We start from the raw sequence: 27,428 nt of genomic DNA on the forward strand, positions 1-27,428 counted from the left end.
TTACTTACTCCATTTAAATACATGCTCAAAACAGTTTCTACAGAATAAAAATAATATTTAAATTTTTATGGTGCAAATTAAAATTTACAGCATATGAAATGAAATTACTTTGAAAATTATCTAGAGTGATAAAAAAATCAGCATACTTACACCGTAATTTCCTGGAGATGATGATGAGTAGTTCATTGGCTGGAAGGAAATGAAATTTATTTTAAAACAAAAACTGATGTATTACATTAATTTATAAATGAGTACACATTGAGTATAATTAAGATAATGAACCTATAAATTAATTTAGCAAAACAGCATCATTATTAGTTTAAATTCGGTCTTAAAAAGCTCACCGTAAATCAGGAAGTCATTGTTAAAAATAGTATACTAGTGTTTACACAGAACCCATTTCATTACTTATTACCATGGCGAAATGAATGTTTTAAAGTATGATGTTCAGAAGTTCTTTCGACGAGTATTGAAAAAAACTTCACCTATGTACACACTTCCTAGGGTTAAATGAGAGGGAGGTACTGTACTGACTTTCAACTATGAAATTATAATATCTTGTACTTAGTAAGCACAATGCAAGAATGCCAACCCAAAAAATACATATCTATTATGAAAGAAATCAATAAATAAAAACTTAAATAAGACTATTATTCTTAAACAATTTTAACTTAATGAATCTATGAGTACAGTGTATGAATACATTACCATCCTAAATGAATAATGACATCATAACCCTTGAGAAGAAATGCTAAAGCACCTCATCTGCCTCAATATACTTTACAACAATAATGAATATCAAAATTGCTGAAGGAATATTCCCCATAGTGAAAATTTTCAAGTCTCAGACCAAAGCTGTGCCTTCATAAGTTTTAATAATAATTGAGAAAGGAGATATACTCATATACTTAAAATATTAGTCATTCCACTACTTCTATTCCATTGATATCAAATCTCAGACATATTTTCAAGAAGAACCATACACTCACAGCACATATAAGCTTTGCAAAAGAAAGTGATTCATCAACATTCCCTATAGAATGCACACATTTATGGAGGTGAAAAGTGTATGGTGGATGCTTAAGAAGAGATCAGGAAGAGATTGAGATGGTTTGATAGCTAATGTAATGGGTTCCACCTGAAGATCCTGGGTTTAACCCCTACCAGTGGTGGCAGGATTTTTCCGTGATATCCTGTCAACTTAGGGTGCTTGTGGAGGGCATTTGAGTGAGTACTCTGTTGGATGGGACTTAAATATTAGGGGCCCCTTGGCCTCTTTTGTTAAGGGTACGCTATTATTGACACCAGGTTTTTCTCCATTCCCTAAACATCCTATCACTACTACCAAATTACTCATCTATCTCAAATGGCATAAATGACCTCAGCTGTTTATCACTTCCCCTAACGACTACAACCACATGACAAGGTCAGACACAATGGAAATGACTAATCCACAAAGAAATTCTGTTCATAGTGAATGACAGAAAAGTAATCAAAAATAGTGAAAGGAAGAAGCCATCACTGGTATAGTTAAGAGAATTAATGAAGGCATGACAAAAAAGGAAACCAGGAGCACTATTGAAGAAGATGCAACGAGAGGCATTGATAAATCAGATAATAAAGAATGTCAAACCTTAAAAGAGTGTCAATATATGAGAAGATTTTTAATGAGGTGACTAGACCGCAAAGCTAAATAAAAAAAAAGGGATTCATGAACTCAGATGCTATTAGTTTTCGAAATTGGCAAACTAAGCCCTGGTATGTATTGTGAAGATTTTTATTTCGATCTCAGACAGTAAAAAATCATCAAAGCTATCTAAATATATCGATGCAAACAAGAGGAAATTGACATAACTATTAAAATAGATAGTATATATCAAAAAATATTTGGCTATTTATGTTTCAGATCCATCAATTCTGGTACATCATGAGGTAAGATGCTTATCAAAGCCTTTTATGTAATAACTTAATACCTTACTAATAATATGTAACACCCTCAATCCCTCTTTTACTCATGCAAAATGCAGTTGTTTTGGCTTGACCACTAATTTTCACGACTGAGCTGCATTTTTTTAAATAATAAGTATGTAAAATCAATTGAAAACAACAAGATTGCAGACATGAATGTAGTCAACATAATGGAGGAAAGTAGAATATTCACTCAATGTTAAGTAAAAAATTGGCATTCATAGGAAACACACTTAATCTAATTTTCATTATTTATAACAGGCTGCAATAATCTTTAAAACATTGAAAGTAAATGCTTAATACCCCACATACAAATACTGGTTGATATATGTATATATTCTACATAGTAGAGAAAAAGTCATTTCGAGATTTCTTCATATTTTTAAGACTATGGGTGATGAAAAAAGAGGTGCAACATACAGGAACAGTATGAACTAGTTCATAGCTACTAGAACCATCCATTTAACTATCACCAAAACAATGGAATAGAAACCTTGAAAATCCATTTCTTATTGACACAAAAATCTTAGCAATTTATACTGTCAAATTTCTGAATAAGTATGAAAATAAATTTACACTCACTGTAGATGTATTTGGTTGCCATTGCGGCCGTCCACCAGGCCCAGCCATAGACATGGGAGGCATTGCTGGACCGGTAGGACCACCAGGTCCACCAGGGCCACCTGGACCACCAGGACCAAGGGTACTATTTGGCGGAGGCCCTCTCATGCCAGGTGCATAAGAACCAGGCCCCATAGGTCCCATTGCAGGGCCCCTTGGTGGATTCATACGTGGGTTCATAGGACTCATTCCTGGAGGTCCTAAATTATATCACAAGAAAAATGTCATAGTAAATACGGACTCTTCCTATTAATGTCCTAATATCATCACATGACAATATGAGAAGTATCTTTCGATTAATATCTGATAGTGACCCAAAATTATAAGAGAATGATAAAGTGAAACTATTTGATGAGCAAATCAATAGGTCTAATATGAGCTTGATAGAATTTTTATATTTTCATAATATTGCATGCATAATAGAGAATGATAGAATATCAACAAAATGCAAATAATTTATTACTAAAAATTACAGAATTTAGCAAAATTATTTATGCCTTACCTTGCCACCCAACAAAGTCACCACCTTCACCTAGAAAATAATGTTCAAAACTAATCAGTATAATTATTCACAAGCATTAAATTGAATATTAAATTTATATGTGCACCTGCCAGCATTTCATGCATTGAAACACTCCTCGGTTACATGCTTGAAATCATATCTTAAATTCCAACTCTGATTAGGTCATTAAAGATGGAAAGGAAATGAAAACAACAGCTTTAATGCAATAAAACATTATTCAGAACATTTATTTTAATTTACAAAGCCTTCAAGTAAATGAACGTTGGGCGCCCGATGGAGGTCGGTATGACAATGATAAGACCATTAGGGCATTCGATCAGTTCTTTCTGGGTTAATATGAACCAATAAATCACATAATGTCAGTTACTTATCTCTTTCGGGATGCATAATAAAGTGAAACATTTAACTCCAATCATGTTGTTTAATTTTTGAGCCAATTTTCTTAAATACCATGAAAGATAAAAATGACAACTGTTTCAAACTTTCAAACAGTCTGTCTCTAATGATTGTTTACATCTCAATTCATAAAATAAGTCACACAGACCTTGTCTCGTCGGGTCCATACTATTGGGCATCATGGGCTGACCTGGTGGCTGTTAGAAAAAGTAAAAAGTGAAAAGGTAAATTTTGTAAAATATTTCATACACCATTACATGAATAATTGCATTAGGACATCCCCTTATCTTTATGATGAGAATATGAAGTTGGGCAGGCATATTTACTTTCATTACGAATTCATTCATATAAAATAAAATTTTGATGGGACTAATAAAACGATATTAAATCATAATAGAACTTAAATAGTTGACCTCAATCAAGCCTTCAATTAAAACCGTTTTCATACTTCAAGAATCAGCCATTGCTTCTTAGACAATAAAATCAAACCATAAGTGTGAGTTAAATGAATATCAGTGAAGAGTGACTGTAAAAAACCAAGCCCTCATTTACTCAGTAACAGCTTTGTGCTTGAAATAATCATCCATTTCTGGTCTTCAACAATTTCTAGGCTGTAGTCACAATGAGTACACAACAAACCCCTTCTATTTATCCTGTTCAATTACTATGTGGCAATGAAATAAAAATTACAATAAAACATTATATTCTTAATAGAATTTGTGCACTTAAAATTGATGAAAAGAAGCAAGCCAATCTGAATACATAGGTTTATCCCCTAAGGGAGGAATTAATTAAAAATAAAATTATGCCATTTATTGCCATAAATATCATTGCATAGAGACTCATACTGAACATGCATGAAAATTGTTTTTAATATTATGAGAAGAATGACAGCATTCATTTGAACCAATATTACATCCCCATGAACAGTTATTGTGGAAGTGCAAAGGACGGCTCTGATTTAGCTTTTTCATGTGAGATTTCATACTTCATTTAGATATTTTCCTCCTCATGTTCACATAGCATAATTAGCAAACTTACATGAACATTTGTACTTACCCCATTGAATTCATTCCCAATTTGTGGCATTCTAACGCCTGGCCTTGGTCCAGCTGGATATCTAGGTCCCATAAATGGCTGTAAAATATATTTAATATTTTTTACCAACCATGAAATTACCTAATGCAGATATGTTATTAAATTGAATGATTGAAATTATTAATTTCATTCAAAAGATATGCAAATAAATTAAAATGAAAAAAATTCACCACAAAACAAAATAATTCTCAGGTGTTGAACACCTAAAGGTTTAAATATATTATATTAAGCTTATAGCTTTTGATAGTCTCATGTCCATATTGAAGTATCCATTAATCAAGAAATCAGAATTACCTTTGAAAAGAGTCACATGACATATATGAAACATTTACCCCCTCATTCAGTATAAGCAAGACTGAAACCCATAGGTTTGCTGATACCTCTCTTAGCTGTAGGTTGGTTACATAGCCAATATGTTTTTCAATGCAACAATTTCAGAGTGCAAAAATCATTCGCCCTTCAAGGCAAATGATTTTTACGCTGAAATGTTTGCATTGAAATGCATATTACCAGATGACTCTGTTACAAGTTACTCTGGCGGCATCTCCTGCAGTTTCTTGGAATTAGCCAATATGTTCTTTAACTAGCAATGAAATGATATGAGACCTGGATTAAAATGAAAAGAATCTTCCAAAGATAATGCTATTGGAATAAAAAATCATAAAAAAAAGCCCTCATTTAATCAGTAAAAAACATTACTATAGAGATTCATAACAGAAGCTGTACTAGACATCCAAATACGATGAATTACGTAGATACAGTAAATATTTTCAGCCTTCAGGATTTCATCTACTTCTGTATCATAAAATTTCGTACAACTCCCTTCAATATAGTGGAATGATGGATAGGCACTATCAATTCTATTCGTTAATCTCAATTAAATGTCATCCTTTCTTAAGGGGAATTCTTATCAGCACAATAGAGAAAAGAATTTAAACACAATGTTTTATGGTATTTCCTCCTGGCACCTGTAATGCTTAACTTAATTTAATCAACCAGTGTGTAGTGCACTGTTTGTCATGAAAGCAAAAATGCTACTGACCACCATGTGGTTGTTACAAACTTTAAGATGACAGAGGAGTTGAAATACGATTACTAATTGACAAAGGCTTCGTACAGATCCCTGATAAATGAAAACAACACTTCTCTGCCTCAATCTGGTAACCGTGATTACCTTCTGTAAAATGGAAGGAATGAGAGAATAAATAATTAAAAATGGTCAAAAGGACATGTAACCTCTCATTCCAATGAACACACTAGGGTTCCATCATATCAGAGGGGGAAAACTGTTTTCAGTATCTTCAATCTAAAACCCTTACAGACAGCAAACTTTTAAAATACAGCATACAAAAATCCTACTTCATGTTGTTCACTCAAAAGCCTCCCAGTTGGAAGTTCATGTCTATGGCATATTGAATAAGACAGGCAGAGGGCGAGTAAAATACGAATGTGACACAAACTTGTGTCACTCACTCAGTTACGATTCACTCAGTCCAATTCATTTCCTTCCATACAATTTTGTAAATCTTAGAAAATTTCAGAGATTTCATCTGTTAAGGGTTAAGGTTTCTAAATTAAACTCCCAGAATCAGCTAACTGTACAGCTGAGAAAAACACACATCTGATAATACATCGATTTAAATTACTAGCATGAAGAGATCTGATAGAAATAAATTCTGAAAGAGCATAAAATGAACCGCTAGCCACAGTCAATTACATCTATTCTATCACTCCTAAACACTATCTACTAAAACCATTGACTCGATCGACCTGGTGGCATCTGCTAGCATAAGTATTGCAATATCCATTGTCGCAAGAATGGATGCAGTACAGTTTCCATGACAGGTACAAAGGGTGCAAAATGCTAATAGGAAATTACAGGAGAAATATAATGTCTTCGTTATGAATCAGAAATCCTATTGACAGGGATTCACATCTTGGCAGCCAAAGCTAAGGATATAAGAAACCTAGATTGAGACCAATGGATCGTTTGATCACAATTAAAAATATTTATTACTTATCCAGTTAAAATTCATGGGGCTCAACCAATATTATCTTGGATATATGGTCTCACATGCCAAAAACCAAGGTTAAACAACCCCCAGTAGAGGAAATCAGAGTTATGCTGATGTTAACTTTTGATATAGCATTAATCGTACAGCTTCTTAGCCAGTATTTTTTTCCATAATTAGTAAATTTCAAGGTATAACTTATTTTCATAAGTTACTGATGCCTTTGATTAGAAGACTTAAATGATTTTTAACATAAAAGTGGAAAATATCCACTAGTGCTAGTGCCATGGTGAAGTACGTACCGACAGACCAAGGGTAAGGAGAAAAATTTAGTTTCCTCTACAATGAGATGAGTTCAGCAGAAAATTTAATATTAAATCTAAGTCATCTCGCATTTTCAAAATTAAGTTTTTAAGTCTCTATAGGCAATCCCCTCATGAGGTTCTGACTATTTGTGCTTGGCAAAACTTTGTCAATAATTGACACATACACAAATTAGAGGCAAAATATTTTGCTACAAAATTTACAGTCCACTATTTTTGCAAAATCTCATTCTAAAAGAGTGTACAGCCAAGGAGAAGATTGATTGAGCTGTGACTATATCGTAAGGCCACCAACAAGTCAATATTCTCCAACAAAATCAAGACTCTTGAATCCAAGCTCAACCAATGGCTGAATATTATTACAGTCATACATATTTATATATATATATATATATATATATATATATATATATATATATATATATATATATATATATATGTATATATATATATATATATATATATATATATATGTATATATGTATATATATATGTATATATATATGTATATATATATGTATATATATGTATATATATGTGTATATATATGTGTATATATATGTATATATATATGTATATATATATGTATATATATGTGTATATATATGTATATATATGTATATATATGTATATATATGTGTATATATATATATGTATATATATGTGTATATATATATATATATATATATAATTACGACGCAAAATATTAATTACCAAAACGGAGCTTTAAAGATAATAATCTAGCAAAAGAAGGATGCTAAGTAAAGAAATGCAACACTAAACACATTCAATAACTTTATATTCATTATAGACAATGGCTAGAATACATACCCTTCACAAAAAAAAACAATATTAACATGAATTTTTGATAGCTCAATGCTAGGGCTTTATTAAATACAAAGGCAGAAAATGCCAAGTTTTGGAATCTGAGGCATTAGGTGTGCATGGGCTTACGAACTGAGGGCTAATGCCACCTGAAAATCTTTTTCACTTTTTGTATTCTTTGGCTTTGATGGTTGGGGCCCCCTCTAGCTGAGCCAAATGTTCTTCATTCAAATTCTGATATTTTCAGATTCCAAAATTTAATTATGGTGAGGTCATTAGTTCGATTTATTCCTCCCCTACCGCAATTACCTTTAAGTTGAAAACTATCAAATTATTACACAAAAATTCACCAACAAAAATCTTGAGAGCTGCCAAATTTAATTCACTCCAAACCAACTAGACCAATCACACGCTGCAAGAACCTGAGCTATTTGTGAGAACATTTTGCATACCCTCAGATACACTTCATAAGAACTTGGTGACAAAAAAAAATTACAATCAGATTTCATTGAAGCTGAAAAGGTAACAACATATTTTTGCAAATGAAAATAAAAAATGAGAGAAAAAGGATTTTAGATGATTGCTTAAAGCAAATTTTGAGCAACTTGCTCAGATTTTAATATATCCTAATATCCTCTCCAGGGACAATTGAAAGTGACCGACTCATTTTCACAATTTACAGAATATTATATTAAACAATGTTTGAATCCCAGTTACATTTTGGAATTACAACAAGATGGGGTAAGTTTATGTTTCAAACTGCCAAATGAATTTAGTTTATGGTGTGCCCTTTGAAGAGCCACTCGCACATTTGGCATATTAGTTAGCTTTCTATGGAAATGCCATTGCCATCTCCATGCGATGACAGGCATTTCCTGTGAAAGTTTCCCGCTGCCTGTGTGGCGATTTTACAAGGAAACAAATCACCCCTTCTAGAGAGTGGATGCATGGTGAATCGACAACTTTGAAGACAGTTAATTCCATTCCTTATTTATAACAATATTAATGAGATACCATATCTTTAGCACTTTCAGTTCTATTTGGTTAATTTTCAGCTCAAATAAACTAACACAAGTAGCACTCTCATCAATAACTAACTGCAGTATTGTTTTTACCATTTAAAGAACTAGGAATACAGCAAGTGTAAACTCCCATTCCTCTAAACAATAAAATAAACAATATATTAAAGAATATAACAAAGTTTATTAAAGAGATCAATGCAATTGCATAGAATTCACTGAATTACATACATAACATAGACAAAATACATTGCAATAAACTTAGTCGCTCATAAATATGGGAAATAAGGAGAAAACTTGTCCTTTGTCTATCAACATTGGAGTCGAGAGGTCCATCTGTCCAGGCTGGAGGGTCAGGCAAGGAATAGGAAAAATTATGATTAAAGGAACACAGAGAGGTTTAATGCTTCAATATTTTTTCTGAAGAACTTTTTATCATTTTCATTTCTCACAGTTGGCTAAAAACAGCTAAATTGTAGAGTGCACACATCCTTTGCCTTTGGAAAATGTGATTGGAGTGTTCTGACTTTTAGTGAGTAATAAACTCAAGTGTCTAGTATCATTATGATGAACATCAAATTTATAACTTGGGAGGTATGTAACCAGAAAGCACAGATCTTAATACCTAAATACTCCAAATATTCAATACAACAGTTATCAAAATGACTTCCTACAAGTCTCTCAAAGGAATTCCTCTCATTGCTAAACGAAATTGTTTTGAAATAATGCTGTGTACGTGCAGACCATCTTATGTTGTATATACGTCCCAAAAAAGCCACAAAAACATCTCCCTTTCGCCAAGTTCCATGATGATGCTATCTATTTATTTCCTAGTTCAATGAAGAGTAGCCTTCCCTTTTTTAATCCATACTGGTAACCAAAGAATTCTTTCCAATAGCAGAAAATTCTTAATTGGTGAAATACTGCTACCTCGAATATTTTACTAAATGCAAGTAAGATTGAAATGAGCTTACTACTGTTTGCCTTCCCAAAGCCTAACAATAACAGTGGCTAACTAATTCCTTACTGGTTAACTCTACGACTTAACAGATTTAAAAACAAAAGAAATTCCCCACTTTTTAATAACATATAATAGGCAACATACGAGAAAGTAAAAGAATTAGAATGAAAAATGTTCCCAGAAAAAAAGGGCAGTAATTGCATAAATTTGACTTCAACCAGTCGGACAATACCATTAAAAGCAAATTAATGGCTACATCCTTGGCCAGAATTTCATATCTTTATTTGATTTTCATGGGTATTAGTTATGCAAAAGTACGACCAGTCAATATTATGCCGGTTACATACGAGGTCTGTCCAAAAAGTATCGCGAAATTTGAATTTCCGCGCGTTACGCATATTTCGTTTTTTGATTTTGTTGTGGCGTTATGTATGGTACTACTGTCTCTCCCTTATGCCGAAAAGTTCCGCCATTTTGAATGTTCCGTTAATTTTTGACAGCTGTTTTGCTGGGACGTGTTCTGATCGTCTTCGATTTTTGACTGCTCCAAAAAAATGGACCAAAGAATCTGTATCAAATTTTGTGTGAAAAACGAAATTAAGTGCCCGGATGCATTCCGAATGTCGACTGTGGCATATGGAGAAGCTAACTTTGACCGAAGCAACGTTTATCGGAGGTACAAAATGTTCTCAGAGGGCCGAGAGGATGTGAACGACGAAGAGCGCGCCAGACGCCCGAGCACGTCAACAACAGACGAAAACATTGATGAAGTGAAGAAAATAGTATTGGCCAATCGTCGAATCACCGTAAGGGAAGTTGCTGTGGACCTAAACATATCGATTGGCTCGTGCCATTCGTTTTTTACCAATGATATAGGCATGACACGGATCGCCGCGAAATTCGTACCAAAATTGCTCAATTTCAACCAAAACCAGCAACGCATCAACCTTGCTAATGACTCTGTTTTGCTTAGTTTTCTTTGATTGCAGGGGCGTGGTGCATGATGAGTTCTTGCTACAGGGTAGAACCGTAAAGAAGTAAAATTATCTGCAAGTTATGCACAATTTCCGCGAAGCAATCCGCCACAAACGTCCGGATTTGTGGAAGAACAAAAATTGGCTTTTGCACCATGACAACGCCCCTGCTCACATATCGTTACTTGTGCGCGAATATTAAGCCAAAAACAACACACTGATGATGCCGCAGCCACCGTATTCCCTAGATCTGGCCCCCAGTGACTTTTTCTTGTTCCCGAAACTAAGGAGGGCATGAAAGGACGACGGGACGCTACGATTTATGAGATTAATACTGCATCGGAGGAGGAGCTGAACAAGATTACAAAAAATGATTTTTTGATGTTCTTCGAGGATTGGAAAAAACGTTGGCATAAGTATATAATAACTAATGGGAATTACTTCGAGGGGAAAAATAGATATTCATGAATAAATAAATAATTTTTGAAAAACCACAAAAGTCGTGATACTTTTTGAACAGACCTCGCATATATGTCATAATTTATACGGCGAAGAATTTGACAGAAGGAAAAGATATACCATGAACTTGATTGTTTTGGAAATACTAAACCTTTTAGGGGACTAACCAATGCTGTTTGCTAGTTTTCCACTTCCCTTTGAAAATATATCTACTTTTTTCTACCTTCAGTGGTACCTCTGCACCATACGAAATAATTTAAGTTTTGCGTAAAATATTTTTCTCCGTAAGCCTAAGGGTTTGAAATATACACCTTTGGCAATTATAATTTTCTCTGGCAAGTCCCAAAAATTTATTTTGCATATATGTATCTTCTAATACAAAATGGCTGATTTACATTAACACTTGTACTGGGAATTCAATTTCATTTACCGACCACATTAATCGAAACCAAGTTCCTTGAAGTCAGACACAAATATTCTAGTTTTGTCAAAATAATAAAAAAACATACATTCAATGTGTCATTATTCGAAAGTAATAGAAAAGCACTATACATTTTATGCATAACAGCATTGTTATTAATTGAAATAAAACTGTTTATGCTCCACAAATAAAATGTTTTAACAACCACCGGTTTTCTTGAATGAAATGACCACACAAGTACATGTATGTCTGTTGCATTGATTCTAAATTTAGAGGACGACATGTTCTCAGACTTTATCAAATTACGAAAATATTCCAGGAAACTTCGATAACCCCAGGCCTGAAGACTAACAGGATGCAGTAAAAAGCGACTCGGCCTTATCTGTCAAAAAAGGAATCTGCGAACCAGGTAATTAGGATGATGGTAGAATTATTTTAACTTGTCATCCAATCGTATTCCAGAAAATATTACTTGAAATTTATTAAAAAATAAAAAAAGCATTCGCTGCAATTGGTTACCTGTTTTGGAATGCTGTTCTCGGACAACCACCAATCGACTGAAAACCTAGTTAAACGTTGTCCTTAAAGAGTCGAAAATTGCCAATGCAACATTGTGGGTGAAAGGTTTAGTGCCAATGTTAGCTTAAATGATGTCCATGAATGCAAAAACTTGCCTCAGAATTCATTAGAAAAAACATCAATTTTTTAAATACCTACTTCTACTAATAACCGCTCCACTAACGTTTACAATAGTAAACTATTTCGCTATGCTGACTTTCAGAAGATTAAAGACAGTTTGGAATATTTATTGGAATACACCAACAACATGTGAAATTGTTTTTCCACTGTAAGAAAGATTTTTTACGCGGTAATAAATGACGGTGACGATGACATCAAAAAATGGCGAGCCATTGGATTCAATATGCCAAACAAACCGCTAGAAAAAACAAGTCTGGAATAACACAATTCCAGAAAACTAAAACCAGAAAGAGGGAAACGAGCCAAATTTCTTTATGCACAAACAAAAAAACATTTTATGCATAATTTAAAAAGGTACAATAAATTAAATAAGCACACTCCCTCCCATTATTAAATGTCTATAAAGGTAACTGGATTTTACTTCAAATCCGTCAACAAGTTTCTAATGAAAGATACCTTAAATGGCTGATGAGGCTAAATTTCGTAACTTTCCAAGATTCACGTTTAAAAGCGCCATTGCAGGAGAAGCATTCATCAGAACTCTCCGAATATTAACTTTCCGGCATTTGACATTTTCTAACGTCCCCGCCCTCGGCCGTATCACGTTTCGTCGCAAATTTTCAACCCCTCCCGCCATAGATTAAGTTTCCACTGCCCCATGACCCCACTACAATATCTCCCAAAGTTCTTTGACCCGTGTACTGAATAATCAATATCGTTAGCCGTAGTTGATTATCGCTCCTACGCGATGGAGAGCACTCAGTATGTTCAAAATCCGGGTTCCTGCTGAAGTTACCTTTTCCACTTCCAATTCACACATTTCCGAACCACTGCCTCACCAATATGATGGGAATTCTTTTTCTCAATAGCTCCAGAACACATTGTCACATGAAATCTTAATTTCAGGTTCAAATTTCCTGAGGGAACGATGCAGACGCTTACTGAATTTGACGGATTCCATTTCGGAGGTTACGTAAGAGAAGAAATTTAAGACCATTTTTATTAAGGCTCAAAAGACGGCAGGCGCCACGTAATGAGCATCGCTTTATTTGGGAGCTGCTTGAAAAAGAAGAGCGATGTCAAGGCCTAATGAGTATCTTGAAATAGGAGTGTACTGTTCCTGTCAATACCGAAAATTGCAGGTGCATTACTCCTCATGTTACAGCCACTCGCTTGACTATGCTAGTACAAACAATAAAAACCTGGAAATTACAGTTACTATACCACTACTAGAGCTATCTATTTTATCTACATCCATTTATACTTTACACTTTCAGGCTTCACTTCGTAGAATGGTTTGATGTCCATATTAATACACATCCGTTTTTTAAGTCTACTTTATCTTACCCCTCCCTTCCCTTGCTCCTATCGGGTGACCAGAAAGTATAATAAGACCGCTGACTGCGCTGTCGATATTTCATCACATAGTAAATACATGGAGGAGCGGATCAGGTGACATGATTACAATGATTTGGCAAGTAATAACCTCTTTTTACCTCGCCTTTCTCTCGTTACACATAATGCCATCGATCACGTCATACAAACACCATCAGAACCCGCAACGCTCCACAAGAACGACACACTTAGACTTCATTTACTTTCCGAAGGATCACTCCAGAGGAGTGTCCGGCTACAGCTGCAGTCGAAGTACAGGGTAAGGCTTCGTTGAAATATGTTGCCCATCACCAAATATGGCATTCCTACACATGTTCTCTGCCATCGAATATAACCCCCTCCGTCAAATGCGTTTTCACAATCCCCTCAACTTATCTCACAATGGCCATTTCTCACTTCCAATAACCACCACGCAAGAACAGGGAAATAAGAGAAAATAAGAGCAACATGCACGGTGGAATCTCATCCCTCTCTGGTCAAAGGTCGAAATCATAGGTGAGATTTAGTAAGATGGCATAGGAAGGAGCAATCCACCAACTACTTTACATTAACTAAGAGGAAGCCGTTAATCCGCTTCCAGCAAGTTCTCAGCCGATGCCAGGGTTCAAAATACACATTCCACAATATTTTCCTACAAGCAATAGGAAACACTTTCCCGGGACACTTGTACTTCGAAAATAAACCGTTCCCTCGCTCCACGCTGCGTCATTTGTTAATTTTCCGCATTTTTTAGCCTTTCGCCATCAACGCATAAATACTTTGAAAGAAGACTAGGATAATCCCCGTTCACCGGTAACTCTCTTACATCTCAGACACTATCACGCGTTTTCCTCGTTCTAACTCTCACTTCGCCAAACTTATTATGTGTTCATGAGATTTAATAGCAACGAACTGCTTTAAGAGTGCTTGGGAGAAAGGCTCACGAGTTTCCTATTTCTTCGTTTTCAAAAGAACACATCATTAATAATTTGTACGTGACTTCCAATTGGCATGCATCCCTCCGATTTTCAATTAGATCCCGGCGTATCGACGACTTCGTGGAGATTCAAATTAATGCGTTCGAGACTTTCCATTCCACGGGCTTTTCTGTATACCACAGCAAGGCAACGATATAGCATAAATTCCTTCCTCAAAACAAAACTGTATCTACCTGCCTAGCAAATGTTCTATTCATTGAAATAAAAAATGCCCATCATGCATGGTAATTAGCTATTATTATTTCTGCAATACCCACCACTTACTTACTCACAAAAATACTAACGGCCATTTCTTAAAAGTTTAGCGTTGATGCATAATAGATGTGAATAAAAATTTTAAAAACCTAAGTGCGACGACCGGATGCATTCAGATATTAATAAAGTTCAAGAATCATCTCAGCAGCCAAATGTTTCTCAAACTGAACGCTTGAGACCCCTTGGAGAAATGAAGAATATTTTAGTATGTGGTCACAGATTAACTTGTAGCAACTACAACGATTCTGATTTTTATTTTTGAATTTAATGTCTACATCACGTCAAGGACTGATTTTCAATGAATTAATGCATAGAAAACAATCGATGCGAAGTCACCGGCTATTGCGCGCACCAACACGGGAAATGTCAAACCGGCAAAATATTTCGTTTCTATCGGGATTCCAACCCGGATCCATAGATTTGTTGCAGATTACATCATCCGTGTTAGTTACTGAGTAATGAGTCTTGTTAATATTTTCTAATACATCAAACTCGGCGAACAGAGCTTAACCGGCGAAATCACCCGGCCAGAAATCAAGGGATCTGGGTTTTAATACTGTTCTACGGGAAATGATTTTCTACAGCGACATTTCTCGCAATTGAGCGGATTCTTTTCTTCAGTTCAGTTAGTCTATCAGTAAACTCAGCTCCTTCATCTTAATTGTTACCATTGTTACTCTTTACAACAAATAACAATAAATTATACTTTTATCAGAAACATACTCCTCTAAACATTTCTCCAATTACCTTTTCCCCAAACCATATTATTTGCTACTAACGTCCGTTTACAAAACGTGTGCTAATTAATATTTTTAATGTTTAAGAGAACAGGGTCAATTTAAAAAAATTCGGTAGGCCCTGCAGTAGCACAGATTAAGTACTACGCAGGGCGCAGTTAACTCAGTCCCTGGGCAGTCTCCATTTCGAAAATCAACCCTGAGTATGTCAATCGATACCAGTCAAAAGTAAATTTTTTTCTCGAGAGTAAATTATATTCCATTTCATCCCATATTTCCATCATCGCCGCTGGAAGGATGGCCGGCTCAGCGACATCGCTCGAAGGCCAACTGCTCCCGCCCGCTCCGAGGCGAAACGATACACTAGTGCCACTTGTGCCCGTCGAAGGGTACGTCGTGTGGAGGAGGCGCGGGGAGCTGGAGGAAGGCATGCGCAAAGGGCGAACGAGGTGGAGTGCGAGGAGAATGGAAATGGGAGGAAGCGGGGGTGCGAAATGACGCACAGGGAGGGACCCCTTGACTCAGCGTTTGAGACGACGACGACCCCTCCCACCTCCCTTACCAAACTTGCCGCCTAACTAGCGTCACCCCCGCTTTAAACCAAATACCTGCCGATTAACTACGAAGAAAATGTCCTCCCTTTCCGGAAATCAGAATCGGGCCATTGAATCGTTCGGCTCGCCGTTGGAATGAAATCGTTCATCTTGAGTTCGTCTACCATGACAGGTCGTTATTTGAGGAGGCATACAGCGCCCGATTATCGAGTATTAGCTAACACAAGGGAATTCGACCTTCCTTAGAGGACTTCTTCCACCAAACGTTGAAAATTATTGCCGATGTGTCGGGGACTATGCATCCATCTCAACTAATATTTTGTACTTCCATGGCTCACAGTCGAATCTGACGAAAAGCCGCAGATACGAGTATATAAAGGCACATGGTGAAAATGGTGGTTATTTAGTTAATCCTTCTTTCGTGAAATGTGGGGTTCGATTTAATATTACGATGTGGTATGCGCGGGTATGATTCACTGGGAGAACTCAGTGAACACTAAATCACCATGATTCAGGTCGTCGGCGCAGGGATCACCGGAGCGATATCCAAATGAGGGTGGATAAGGATAACGCCCTTAATGAGGGTGGATAAGGATAAGGTCAACGGGGGAGATGGCCCGGCAGTCGGTGACTGGGAGATGCCTGAGGCGGAGGTCGACGACGACTCGACACCTAATGAAATAATGTTCGAAAGGAAACCTAACCTTCCAGGATGACTGCAGAAGGAGCTACGTGAGAAGGGGTACACATATGACGATTACTCGTCTTAAGCTGAATTTGCGATCGCAGGTGTACCAACAGAAAGGTACAGAGAATCTCCCCCAAGGGAAGGAGAGAAACAAATTGGACAATGATGAGGGAGTTAACGTTGACTTGTTTAAAGAACGGGACAAGGTTCTATTATTTGATGGAGCGTCAGGCGCGGATGATCGAGGAATCTCTCCTCTAAATGAATAGAGCCATTCGTAGTACTTAAGGTAGATGGGGGTGAATGTAACTATAAAAAGAAAACGTCTAAATACAAAAGTTCATGTGAATAAACTCAAACTGATTCTTTGACTATATCGGAGTATGACCGACGGGCAAGGGATGAAGCTATTCGTCTTATCCATACTCCTGCACCTGGACCAAGAACTTAGATTTCACCCTCACTGCTATTACGAAAGCCCCGGGACTAACCTAAGACTACAGGGGTCAAGCTCAACTGTATTTATCCGAGTGGAAGATAGTCAATTACGCAAATTTAGAAGAATTAGAAGACTAATACAATCAAACACTCGGGTATGTGGAAGTAATCAAGGCCATATACGTAACACTAGGTCACCAATCTTGGACCAATGCGACGGATTGTGCCTCTTTGCTTGCTTATTCCCCATTAATATTGAAGGAAATTGATAGATCGAGATTGGTACTTCACCACATAGTCCGGAAAGACGAAATACCCTTACAGTCAAGGAGAGGAGCATTTGAAGGGAAATTGCCGGGGAAATTGGTATTATCCTTTTCGGCACCCTGGACGACAATGATGCGAATTATACACTGAAAAGATAGAAAAATTAGAGGGAGAGCAAGGGGACATGCTGCTGATTGCTAAAGCACAAATGGTTGTCGGAAAATCGACCCTATATACAGTAAACGTAACAGTAAATTAAATTCAGCAGAACGAAGACAAATTATGGGATAATCTACTGAGACAAGCTGCCCATTTGGATGAGGAAGGCGTTGAATGTCAGAGGGAATTGGAAAAAATAAGCGAAATTGCGATAAAAAAGTTAACGGTCCAACTTAATAGGGCCCTCGGAGACTTACAAAGTGAATGATATACTGGAAAGGGCTGTAATAAATGCGCATCAGGGCATTTCACAACCTCTGGTAATAAATCCCGCCAAAATATTGGAGACAATGAGAGCCACTCACACCCAGATTCCCAAGGATTTATCCTAACTTTCCCCCATAAGTTTGACGCACGGGAGTGCCTCGCTGAAAACTATTGACATCGACGTATTCATGACGTCCAAGGTGTTATCCTATGTGATGCGACCCCCTTTGACGGATCATGTGAAGTACAATCTTTATCATGTGATCCCATTTCCCAATGAATTAAGTAACAAATTTATTTCCATTCACCCGGAAAAACGTTGTGTACTTCTAGATGAGACAAAGTACTATTAAACTGAACACTCGCAATATGAAATTGACAAGTGTAAATATCCAAGTGAATATTGGCTAATATATAAGCAAAGGTACCTGGAGCAACTGACTCATTTCAGTGAAGACTGCGAAGCCAGGATGCTTCAATCTGTAGAGAATATCTCACACGATTGTTCGCGGAGAGTTGCTGATTTGAATCAAACAATTAGGGTCCAGCTGGACAATAAAGAGTGGTTGTACTGAGCCAGACATTACTCGGTTACCCATTAATCTAACCCGTGTTGTTCTAGTAACAATTGGCATATTACTTTGTTTTAAAGGATGTAATATGCATGTGCCCAAATGCGTAAGGGCATGCCGAGACGTTGATTCTTACACCAAACCACACCCTCGGGAAAACGCTGAATTGATTCATCATCGAATCAGAGGAAGCAACTTCTTCACTGTTGCTTCCTCTTCCTAAAGGGGGAGGTGTCGTACGCACTGGTATGAATCACTAGGTGCCGAATGAAGCATGGTCTGCCTTCGGTTAGACACCGGTGTTCTATGCTGTGCTTGCTTAGTAATACAGCATTTTCACGAAAAACATAAAATATATCCAGGAAAATGGCACAATTCTCAATTTGAATCTCTCGAAAGTTTGAAGAAACCAACGCATGGTATTAAGCGACACGCAAAAATAATTAAATAACTTAGTAGCTGGAAAAATCCGCACCGAAATAGTGACAACGCCAGGAATATGGGTGGTGGTAGTAGTATTTTAAGGGGAGGCGACCGACAGCTGAGGTCATTTGCGCCATTAGGGATAGATGGGAATGGAGAAAGGGTGGAGAGAAACCCGGCGTTGGCATTTGCCTACTCTTATCGAAAGGCGCCAAGGGTCCCACCGCTTAATATCCCATACCACGGACGGCTAACTCACACTAAGTGCTCTCCAAAAAGCACCTCTAGTAGAGATCGGGTTACCAAAGAAAATTATCCGCCGCCTCCAGGATGGAACATGGGTGACGCCGCCATGCGCTACCTGCGCGCAGCTATAAAAAAACGCCAATATCACCATGCCTAGATAATAGACGTAATGTGACTTTCAGGAATTTTGTTTATCTTCCGAAGAGCATATTACCCTTTCCCTGAATGAGTCTAAAAAGACTCACTTGACTCTCAGCGAAGGAAGTTAGTTTGCCTTTCAGAGGAATACCACGAATGATTAAATGAATATCAGTTTCAGAACTTAATCCTTACGCCATATCCCTTACTCCCTCCTCAAAAGGATGGAGCGCCTTGTGCCTTACGCAGACTGGCAAACACGGCCCCGGATTGGAAGACGCCGCTCCAAGGGGAGTAAAACAAGGAGATGGAATGGGGATGAAGTATGCTCTGAAGAACAATAGTCAGGCCGAGTCCGCGCTGGATAGCCGGCCGATCGACGGACCTCATGATTGAGCATGAATGGGGAGGGGAAGTAGGAGAGGCACAGACTTCGACACCTCCTTTGAGGGAGGGGTACCGATGATGCTACGGTAGGAGTGAGTTCCCTTTTCTTAATGCCCAAAAAGGAGAAGCTACATAACCCGAGCAAGGCCTTACTTGATGGGCGATATCACCCAACTACACTCCTAAATGCCGTTGAATTATAAAAATAATGATTTTGTGATGGATATTAAGTCCACACCTAATTGGAAATGACGATAATGACACCACTGGCTATATAATTTTTATGAAGTCCCAATTTTCTTTGAAGCCAAGTATGGATAGGACACGAGAAAAAATTTGAATAAAATATTTCTAAAATGCACGTATATTCTTATCACTCGCACACGAAACAGACAAGTTTGATGTCCTAGGACTAAAATCATCAAGAAGCGTAAAAAATGTGAAAATTATATAAAATTAAACAACAAAATTTCCAATATTTTAACATAAATAGAGAGAGATTGTCACACAGGAAATGGCAACGAGAAATGACAGTACAAAAACACTCGAAACCCAACATACATGAAATAGTTATTATCAATCCAAACATCGTCCATGGAGAGCGTGCTCGCAATCCCAACGACTCCCAACACTAGAAAATGATTTCCTGATATCCCCGATGGAGATTACGGAAGAAATTTTTCCTTGGTCCGTCAACAAATATCCCCCGACATACCATTTACTGTGAGCTTCATTTTTATGCGTTTAAAGCGAAACAATTGCAATGAGAATCGATTCTTCACGGCCGGGTGCCCGGCTTGTACCTCGACGCATGGGACGCCAGCAACCTACACCTCTACAGCACCAGGAGGTTTCATCCTGTCCCATTCTTACTTACAGAAGGAATATCAAAGCAAACAATCTACAGATCCGCCACCGTCACCCGCGAAGGAGAGGAGGAGAAATGCACAAGGGGGCAATAGAATGGAGGAAATAGGGAATACCACGTACCGTATATTTCCGAGCCTAAAACACGCATTGCAGTTCCTTTGACGTGACTTACCAGATTACTGATTCACTCACCATGCAAGTTACAGTTGATATGATAATTTATATTATGGACAAAGCACTGACACTCGAGCTCGGGAAAAAAAATCAAGGGGAGGCGAAGGAACTACATCACTAACGGATGTAAAAGTGACTTTTATTTTAACTGTAGATTTACTGCATTGCCAGAGGAGAGCCTTAGTGATTAAAAGCCATTCAAGCCATAGGGGAACTCTCGGTCAGCCATTTCTCTACGACTGAGAAAGAGAGCCCACTAATTTCAACGACTGAAAATATCAGGTTCACCAAAGAGGTCGTGAAATGAAGAATCGGAAGAACAAAATCAACGAGGCGACCGCCGTGCGATGACAGAGTATTATCTTCCAACTGAAAGGAGAGTAACTGGTTTACAAAAACACGTTGAACGAGTGGCAGGATAGTCGCACCCCATCGGTCTCGAGCCGACTGTAAGGGCCACTGAACAAAACTTGAAACGAAACCACTTCCGAATGGATTCCATTCGGCGAACTCGGTAACGCATCCAATCATTGACGTGCCATCATTCACCCGCTAGGTTTACTTTTCGGCCCTCGAAAATCCTGGATTCTGCAACGGGCAAGTCTCCTATACACCCCCGGTTCCTGGAGAAAACCTTCATTGGCCACCCAAACGAGTGGGAACCCGTCGAAGACATTTCACGTCGGCCGGCATATACGGTACGAGGGGAACGCGGCAGGAAGGAAGATGGCTGGTGATGGGTGGTGACGGGTGGGGGGAAAGTAAGGGTTACATGCAGTCGATGAAAAGACGACAGTGGCAGACAGAGAGAGAGAGAGAGACACTGGGTGGACACTCACCTGGTTGGGCATCATTTGACTATGCGGGAGTGGGGGCTGAGGGTGTGGGGACGGCTGAGAAGATGCATGCGTCGGCGGGGACGGCCTCATGGTAGAATTCTGGAACAGAGCAGCGCAAGAAGTTGAGAGACACAAGAGCGAGGGCGGCGATCATGATGGAATATCCTTCCAGTTCTCCAGCAGCTCCCCCCTCTCCCCCTTTCCCGTCTCCCGCCCCCCGCACGCCTCTCTCCCTCACTCCTCCTCCTCCACCTCGCTTTGTCCAGCCCGTTTCTCTAACTCGAGCACAACGCTCCCACCCCGGATGCCAGTTTACAGGGAAACTAACAATTTGTGCGGGGCCAGCGAAGGGAGAAAAAGACAAAGAGACGGGAGAAGGTGGAGGGAGAGGGATGAGGTGAGGGAGGATGGGTGGCGAGTCCAAGATCGGAGGGTATGGCATGGGAGCGGGAGGGGCCGGCATTCGGGGAAGGGGGAGGAAGCGACACAGGGCAACGGGTTGGAAAGCCAGGGGGAGCACACAGGAGAGGAAATGAGGAGAGGAATATGGCGGATAAACATGGCATGGTGGTCATCTGGGGGAGGCAGCCGGCAGCTGAGAAAGTCTCCCCAATTGGGAATAGGCGAGCGATTTAGTTTTGGGATTTTTAGGGAGAAGCAAAAGGGTGGAGAAAACCCAGGCGATGACGTTAGCCTACTCTTAACGGAAGGCGCCATGGGGTTCCATAGTTTATGTCCCATCCCACTCTCCAGGTGGAATTCAAGCACAAATCGTGGAAGCACAGAAAAAATCCAAGACCACCGGGATTCGAACCCAGTCTGCCGGGATTGGAAGCCAGTACTCTAGCTGCCAGGACAAGTTATGGAATAGTAAGGACTGTGGATAATATTAGGGAAATAAGAGTCGATATAGGAAATGGGAATGGAAGTTCAAAAGGTAGGCATTTTGCGAGTAAAACTCATTCAATTCATCGAAAACAGTTCGTCTTATCGATCTGTATTTGGGGAAATAATGATCAATCTTGAATATTGTGACCTATCGAAAAGCCTTCCGTAAACCAAGAGTACTTTCATATTAATTAAAACAATGATGAAGGGAAAAACAGAGAAACACAATCTCATGCAAAAATGCGAGATTTTAATATTCCAAAACATTTTTAGAGCATGATCTCTGAGAATCCTATTGGCATCAATACTACTAAAAACATGCTGCCGTATCCGTACTGGCTGGTTTATTCGTCCTTTATTGCGATTACTTTGCGCCCATTGAGTGAAATGGCAAGGTATTTGGGGTGAATTTCACCCAAAAGACCTTGCCATTAGAGATACTAAATCCACATTATTTTAGCAAAAGATTTTATTGACTAATCAGATGAATTAATTGAGATTACCGAGCAGATGGGACAACATTTTACATCGTGCTTCGTTCGCAGGTAAAGAGATCTATTTATAAACTAGTCAAAAATGAAACTCTAGGAGAGAGTTATATCTCCTGTTTCACCCTAATTACTTTCCCAGGGCTTTTTCCAGCTCTTCGACGAGGGCACAAACTGTTTTCGAAGAATTTTTTCTAATCACAAGGAATTGGGAAGAGACAGGATTACGGAAATATATATGGACTCCACATTTACAGTCATTGGTGCACAAGAGGAAGGTGTAGAAAATATGGAAAGAGGAAACCCGGCACCGGCATTAGCCTACAATTGCGGAAGTGCACTTTAAGGTCGCACGGCTTCAATTCTAAATTAAGGGCCTTCACAATGTAGAAGGCAGAGTCGAAAGAAAGAAATTAATTTTTTTCCTAATAGCGAAATGCCCCCCCGTTCCGAACAGGAAGAAATCCTGCACGCTGACCACCAAGCTAAACGGTCCCCCCGACAGCGGAAATGGATGAAAATGGATAAAAATGTTGGGAAGAAGGGGGGAGAGAGAGAAGTATAGAGCGGGAGAGGGGGAAGCAATGGGAGATGATTGAAAGAGCCGGAATAAATGATAGAGATATTCCAATGAGAGGGCACACATACAAAGCGATCCAAGGCTAGAGTTACATCAAGTGCGACGCAGGAATCAGTTGGCAAGCGAGAAGAAATAACGTTTACTTAATTTCAGAAACCCTCATGCTTCGGTATTCATCCTTTCTGTGAGCCAGTAGCGCCACGGGTTCCCGCGGCTATTTTTCAAATGCCGACTTGTCACCGAATCTTGTGACACATGGTTAAAACCCATACTGAGGCTGCGAAATTACGTGGAGGAATGGCATGAGGCGCAAAAAGACGTTTCCGAACATTTTATCATCACTACATCAGAGCAGTATTACCAAGTGATTTCTTTTCATCTTGCCAACCGAGTTTTGCGGCGAGTAGTGCATGCAATATTATCTCCATTATTCGAACTTGGGGAGTCTTGAGATGAAGCTTTTCTTAGGATAGCACTGTTTCTCGGCAATGCTACTTCCAATTTTTTTCAGTGACTGCACATCACTCCGACTCCATCTTCCGCCAAGTTCCAACTACGGAGTAGAATGTGTAGAATAGATAGCATTATCATACACAGGGAAATTCGCAGGATTCAGAAATGAATGGAGAAGCGAACTGTAGAAAACAACCGTCAAGATTAAATAGAATAATAATTTACAATATAGGGGCGGGATCATCATACCCTGTAACAGTTTTGAGAGGAAAATGTAGTGATTCACAATTGTCAAGGATATGCAATTACTTGAGGTCAGAAGGATAGCTATGGTTTGAGGGAAAAGGAAGTGTCTCGATTGGTAATAAAGGTATTTTAACAAATTATGATTTAGAACTATGACAAAGGCTTAAAAAGATAATAATAACTAAGGAAATTGGTAATTAAGTGAAATAGCCACTCCATGGGCAATATACAGTTTCCCCAAAACTAAAATTTACGGAATAATCTACGACTGTAAAAAGTACGAATACTTCCGAAAGACACTTCTAAATACCCTAGATGAAATGGTAACTCTGAAACGTATATCATTATTATTATATCAATCCACTTGTATGAAAAAAATAGTTTTCCTTTTTCATGTCCATCTATAAATTTGTGACCCTGGAATTCTTATACATGGAAAACACGACAGATAATATTTGGAGAGGAGATGGGACAAAGAAGAACCATGTACCAGTGCATTATGCTAGGGTAACAAGTCATAAATTAAAATTTAACAATAATACTAAATTAATGGAAAATAAAAGAAATTATACAGAACAATAAGGTATACATAAAAGGCTTAGGTCGAATTAGAGATTAGAAGCTCCGAAAAAAGGTTATTCATGATTATATAAAAAGCGGACTTCTTCACTCATAAGTAATTAAGCAGAAAAGCTAAGAATACATTGGGATAAATTAAATGACATCACGTAATAAGCATTCGAAACTAAAGCAAGAAAAAAAAATTATTTTTTAATACATGGCACTCTCAGTGCTAGGGAGGAAATTCTGATCACAATAAAAAAACAAGTTGAAGGAAGCAGAAAAGCATTTTTTAAAATATCAATGAAACAGGATGTTAACTGAGTAGATACTCGTGCAATGTTTGTAAATGATAAAAGTCAACAGATGGAATGCATGTTGCAACTGAAATCAGAGTAGCAAAGAAAAAATGGATAATATTAAATTAACCATTATCACTGGGCTTATTCCCGACAGAAACATGCTCGAAAGAACGAATATAAAGTAACAATGAACGCTATCAATTTAAATGCACTAAAATAATGAGCCAATTACCTAATTTAGCCAGAACACAAAGTTTAACAATCAAGACGCAATCCCATGTGATTTCGCCCAGAAAATGTTAATCAGGAGTATCTTATGCACAGAATGCATTTTTTGGAGTCACAATCAATTCGGCACATGATTTTGGTCGGACCCAAATCAAATTTCGCCAAAATGTAATAATTGGCCCGTTTTATAGATCCAGGCATTGACAACTTCAATAAATTAAATCCAATTCTAGAGCTACTGGACTGACTTTTACCTATTTGATAAATCAGTTGATTTACTTAAATGAATCAATTAAAAGACAATTCAATGTTCGCCATTGAAGCCAAATCACTACGATAAAAAACATTTATAGGCATTATAAAGGTAGAAAAACTCAAAATTTGTTTGGAGAAACTATGTGCCCATAAAACTGTTATTAAAATTTATTTAAGTAGCTCAGAAATGTTTGCGAGCAAGAGAAAATTGCAGCTCCCATTACACCTCCAATAACTGAAATCTAATAAATACGTGTATACAACAATTAAGATTATATGGGCCCGTTTCCAAGCTTCATGACAACTGTAACAATCTTCCTTTTGGCACACATGCACACGGTACAGGATGAATGACCATTTCTAGTGTAGTTCATTAGTCTATCCAAATTAGTAACATTAAAAATAATCAATAAATAAAACCACCAAAGTGTCACTACTTAGAAGAAATAAAGACTACGGAAAAGGCATTAGGATGGAAAATAAGCAAAAAGTATATATTTACCAAACATGCTTAATGCTAAAAAAACATTGATAACAAGTAGGAACCCCGTGATGGGTGACAAGATGAGGATGGGGTTACAGCGAATGGTCCAGTCTAAACGGTAAAATATACACAGGAAGAGAGCATTCTTCAAGGTGTAGGAGGTACCATGATCACACATTAATTGGAAAGGTGAGTCAACACACAAGCATCTGGAGCTATGCGGTCACAGGGAAAAGCTGCACATGGGAGGAAAAATTAATAAACAATGTTTGGAGGTGATGGATCGAGGGGCTCGGGAACAAGGGTTATTTTAAATTAAACGCCATTTAAAAGCAAACGATAGAGTGACGTGAGGTACTTGATCAGTGATGCCGGGGTGGGATTGATGGAACACAGAACCGTGGCAGAAGGGTGGCGGGCGAGGTGCTTCGAACCTGTTCGCTGCAAACTGTCGCCAGGCCGGCGCGAGGATCTCTCACAGATGAGAGGGCGAGGACATGCACGACGGAAACACTAACAATTCCCCCTGCCCCCTCGAAATGGATCAGGAGCATCTCAGAACCACGAGTACGCTCACAATGCACATTTGCCAATGAGATAAAACCATACAACTTGCTCGTATCCAATCACTAACACTAGAAAAGGAAAACATCTTGCGCCTTTAAATATTTCAAGAAGTTAAACAGCTTAATTAAATGTCCTCAACTCATCTTCCACCAGTGGAGTAGCTTCCCTTATTCGTTGTACAAGACGCCTTGACGAGGTATCTACCCCATGAGGCAATGACACGAAGAATTTTTAAAAACGCAAACGGTAAAGCATAGGGTACGAATTTAAAAAAAACCGGCAACGATCACACGTGCGTTTTCACTGTTGATTTCACAAACAGCAGTTCCTTAAAGCATTACCCAGAAGAATATATTTCCGTAACTATTTCGACATCAACAAAACATAAACGAAAGAGAGAAAAAATCCCAAACGACTCCTACCCAGTGTCATGATGCATATTCTAACATTACCACTCAGTCCTTCGAGGCAACTAAACATTGAATTAAATTACAAATATTATTATCAAACTCACGCAACAAAATCGACTCTCATTAATAGAGTTAGTTTAAGTTCCGGCATCCCTAGTGTAACCAGCCGAAAATTTATATTCGTGCAGAGGGTGGTTTGAATTGCCGTCCCGTCGAACATATAGCCCCAAAGCGATTAAATACAGCATGGAAACTAACAAAATTTTAGCACGACCGCCAAA

General features: G+C 38.2%; 1 protein-coding gene across 5 annotated transcripts in view; it reads right to left on the reverse strand.

Moving 5' to 3' along the window:
- Ssdp (Sequence-specific single-stranded DNA-binding protein) overlaps positions 1–27,428 on the reverse strand; it is a 155,624-nt gene that overhangs the window by 47,783 nt on the left and 80,413 nt on the right. For all 5 annotated transcript variants that reach the window (XM_071582872.1, XM_071582873.1, XM_071582871.1 and 2 more), the window contains exons 7-12: positions 21,686–21,784; positions 4,568–4,645; positions 3,657–3,705; positions 3,092–3,121; positions 2,551–2,789; positions 151–189 (exon numbers count right to left, since the gene is read on the reverse strand). In XM_071582872.1, the coding sequence (XP_071438973.1) occupies positions 151–189; positions 2,551–2,789; positions 3,092–3,121; positions 3,657–3,705; positions 4,568–4,645; positions 21,686–21,784 (534 nt within the window). The remainder of the gene's footprint in view (positions 1–150; positions 190–2,550; positions 2,790–3,091; positions 3,122–3,656; positions 3,706–4,567; positions 4,646–21,685; positions 21,785–27,428) is intronic.

This window comes from Hetaerina americana, unplaced genomic scaffold (assembly GCF_022747635.1).
Source record: "Hetaerina americana unplaced genomic scaffold, ioHetAmer1.1.p SCAF_12, whole genome shotgun sequence".
NCBI lineage: Eukaryota > Metazoa > Arthropoda > Insecta > Odonata > Calopterygidae > Hetaerina > Hetaerina americana.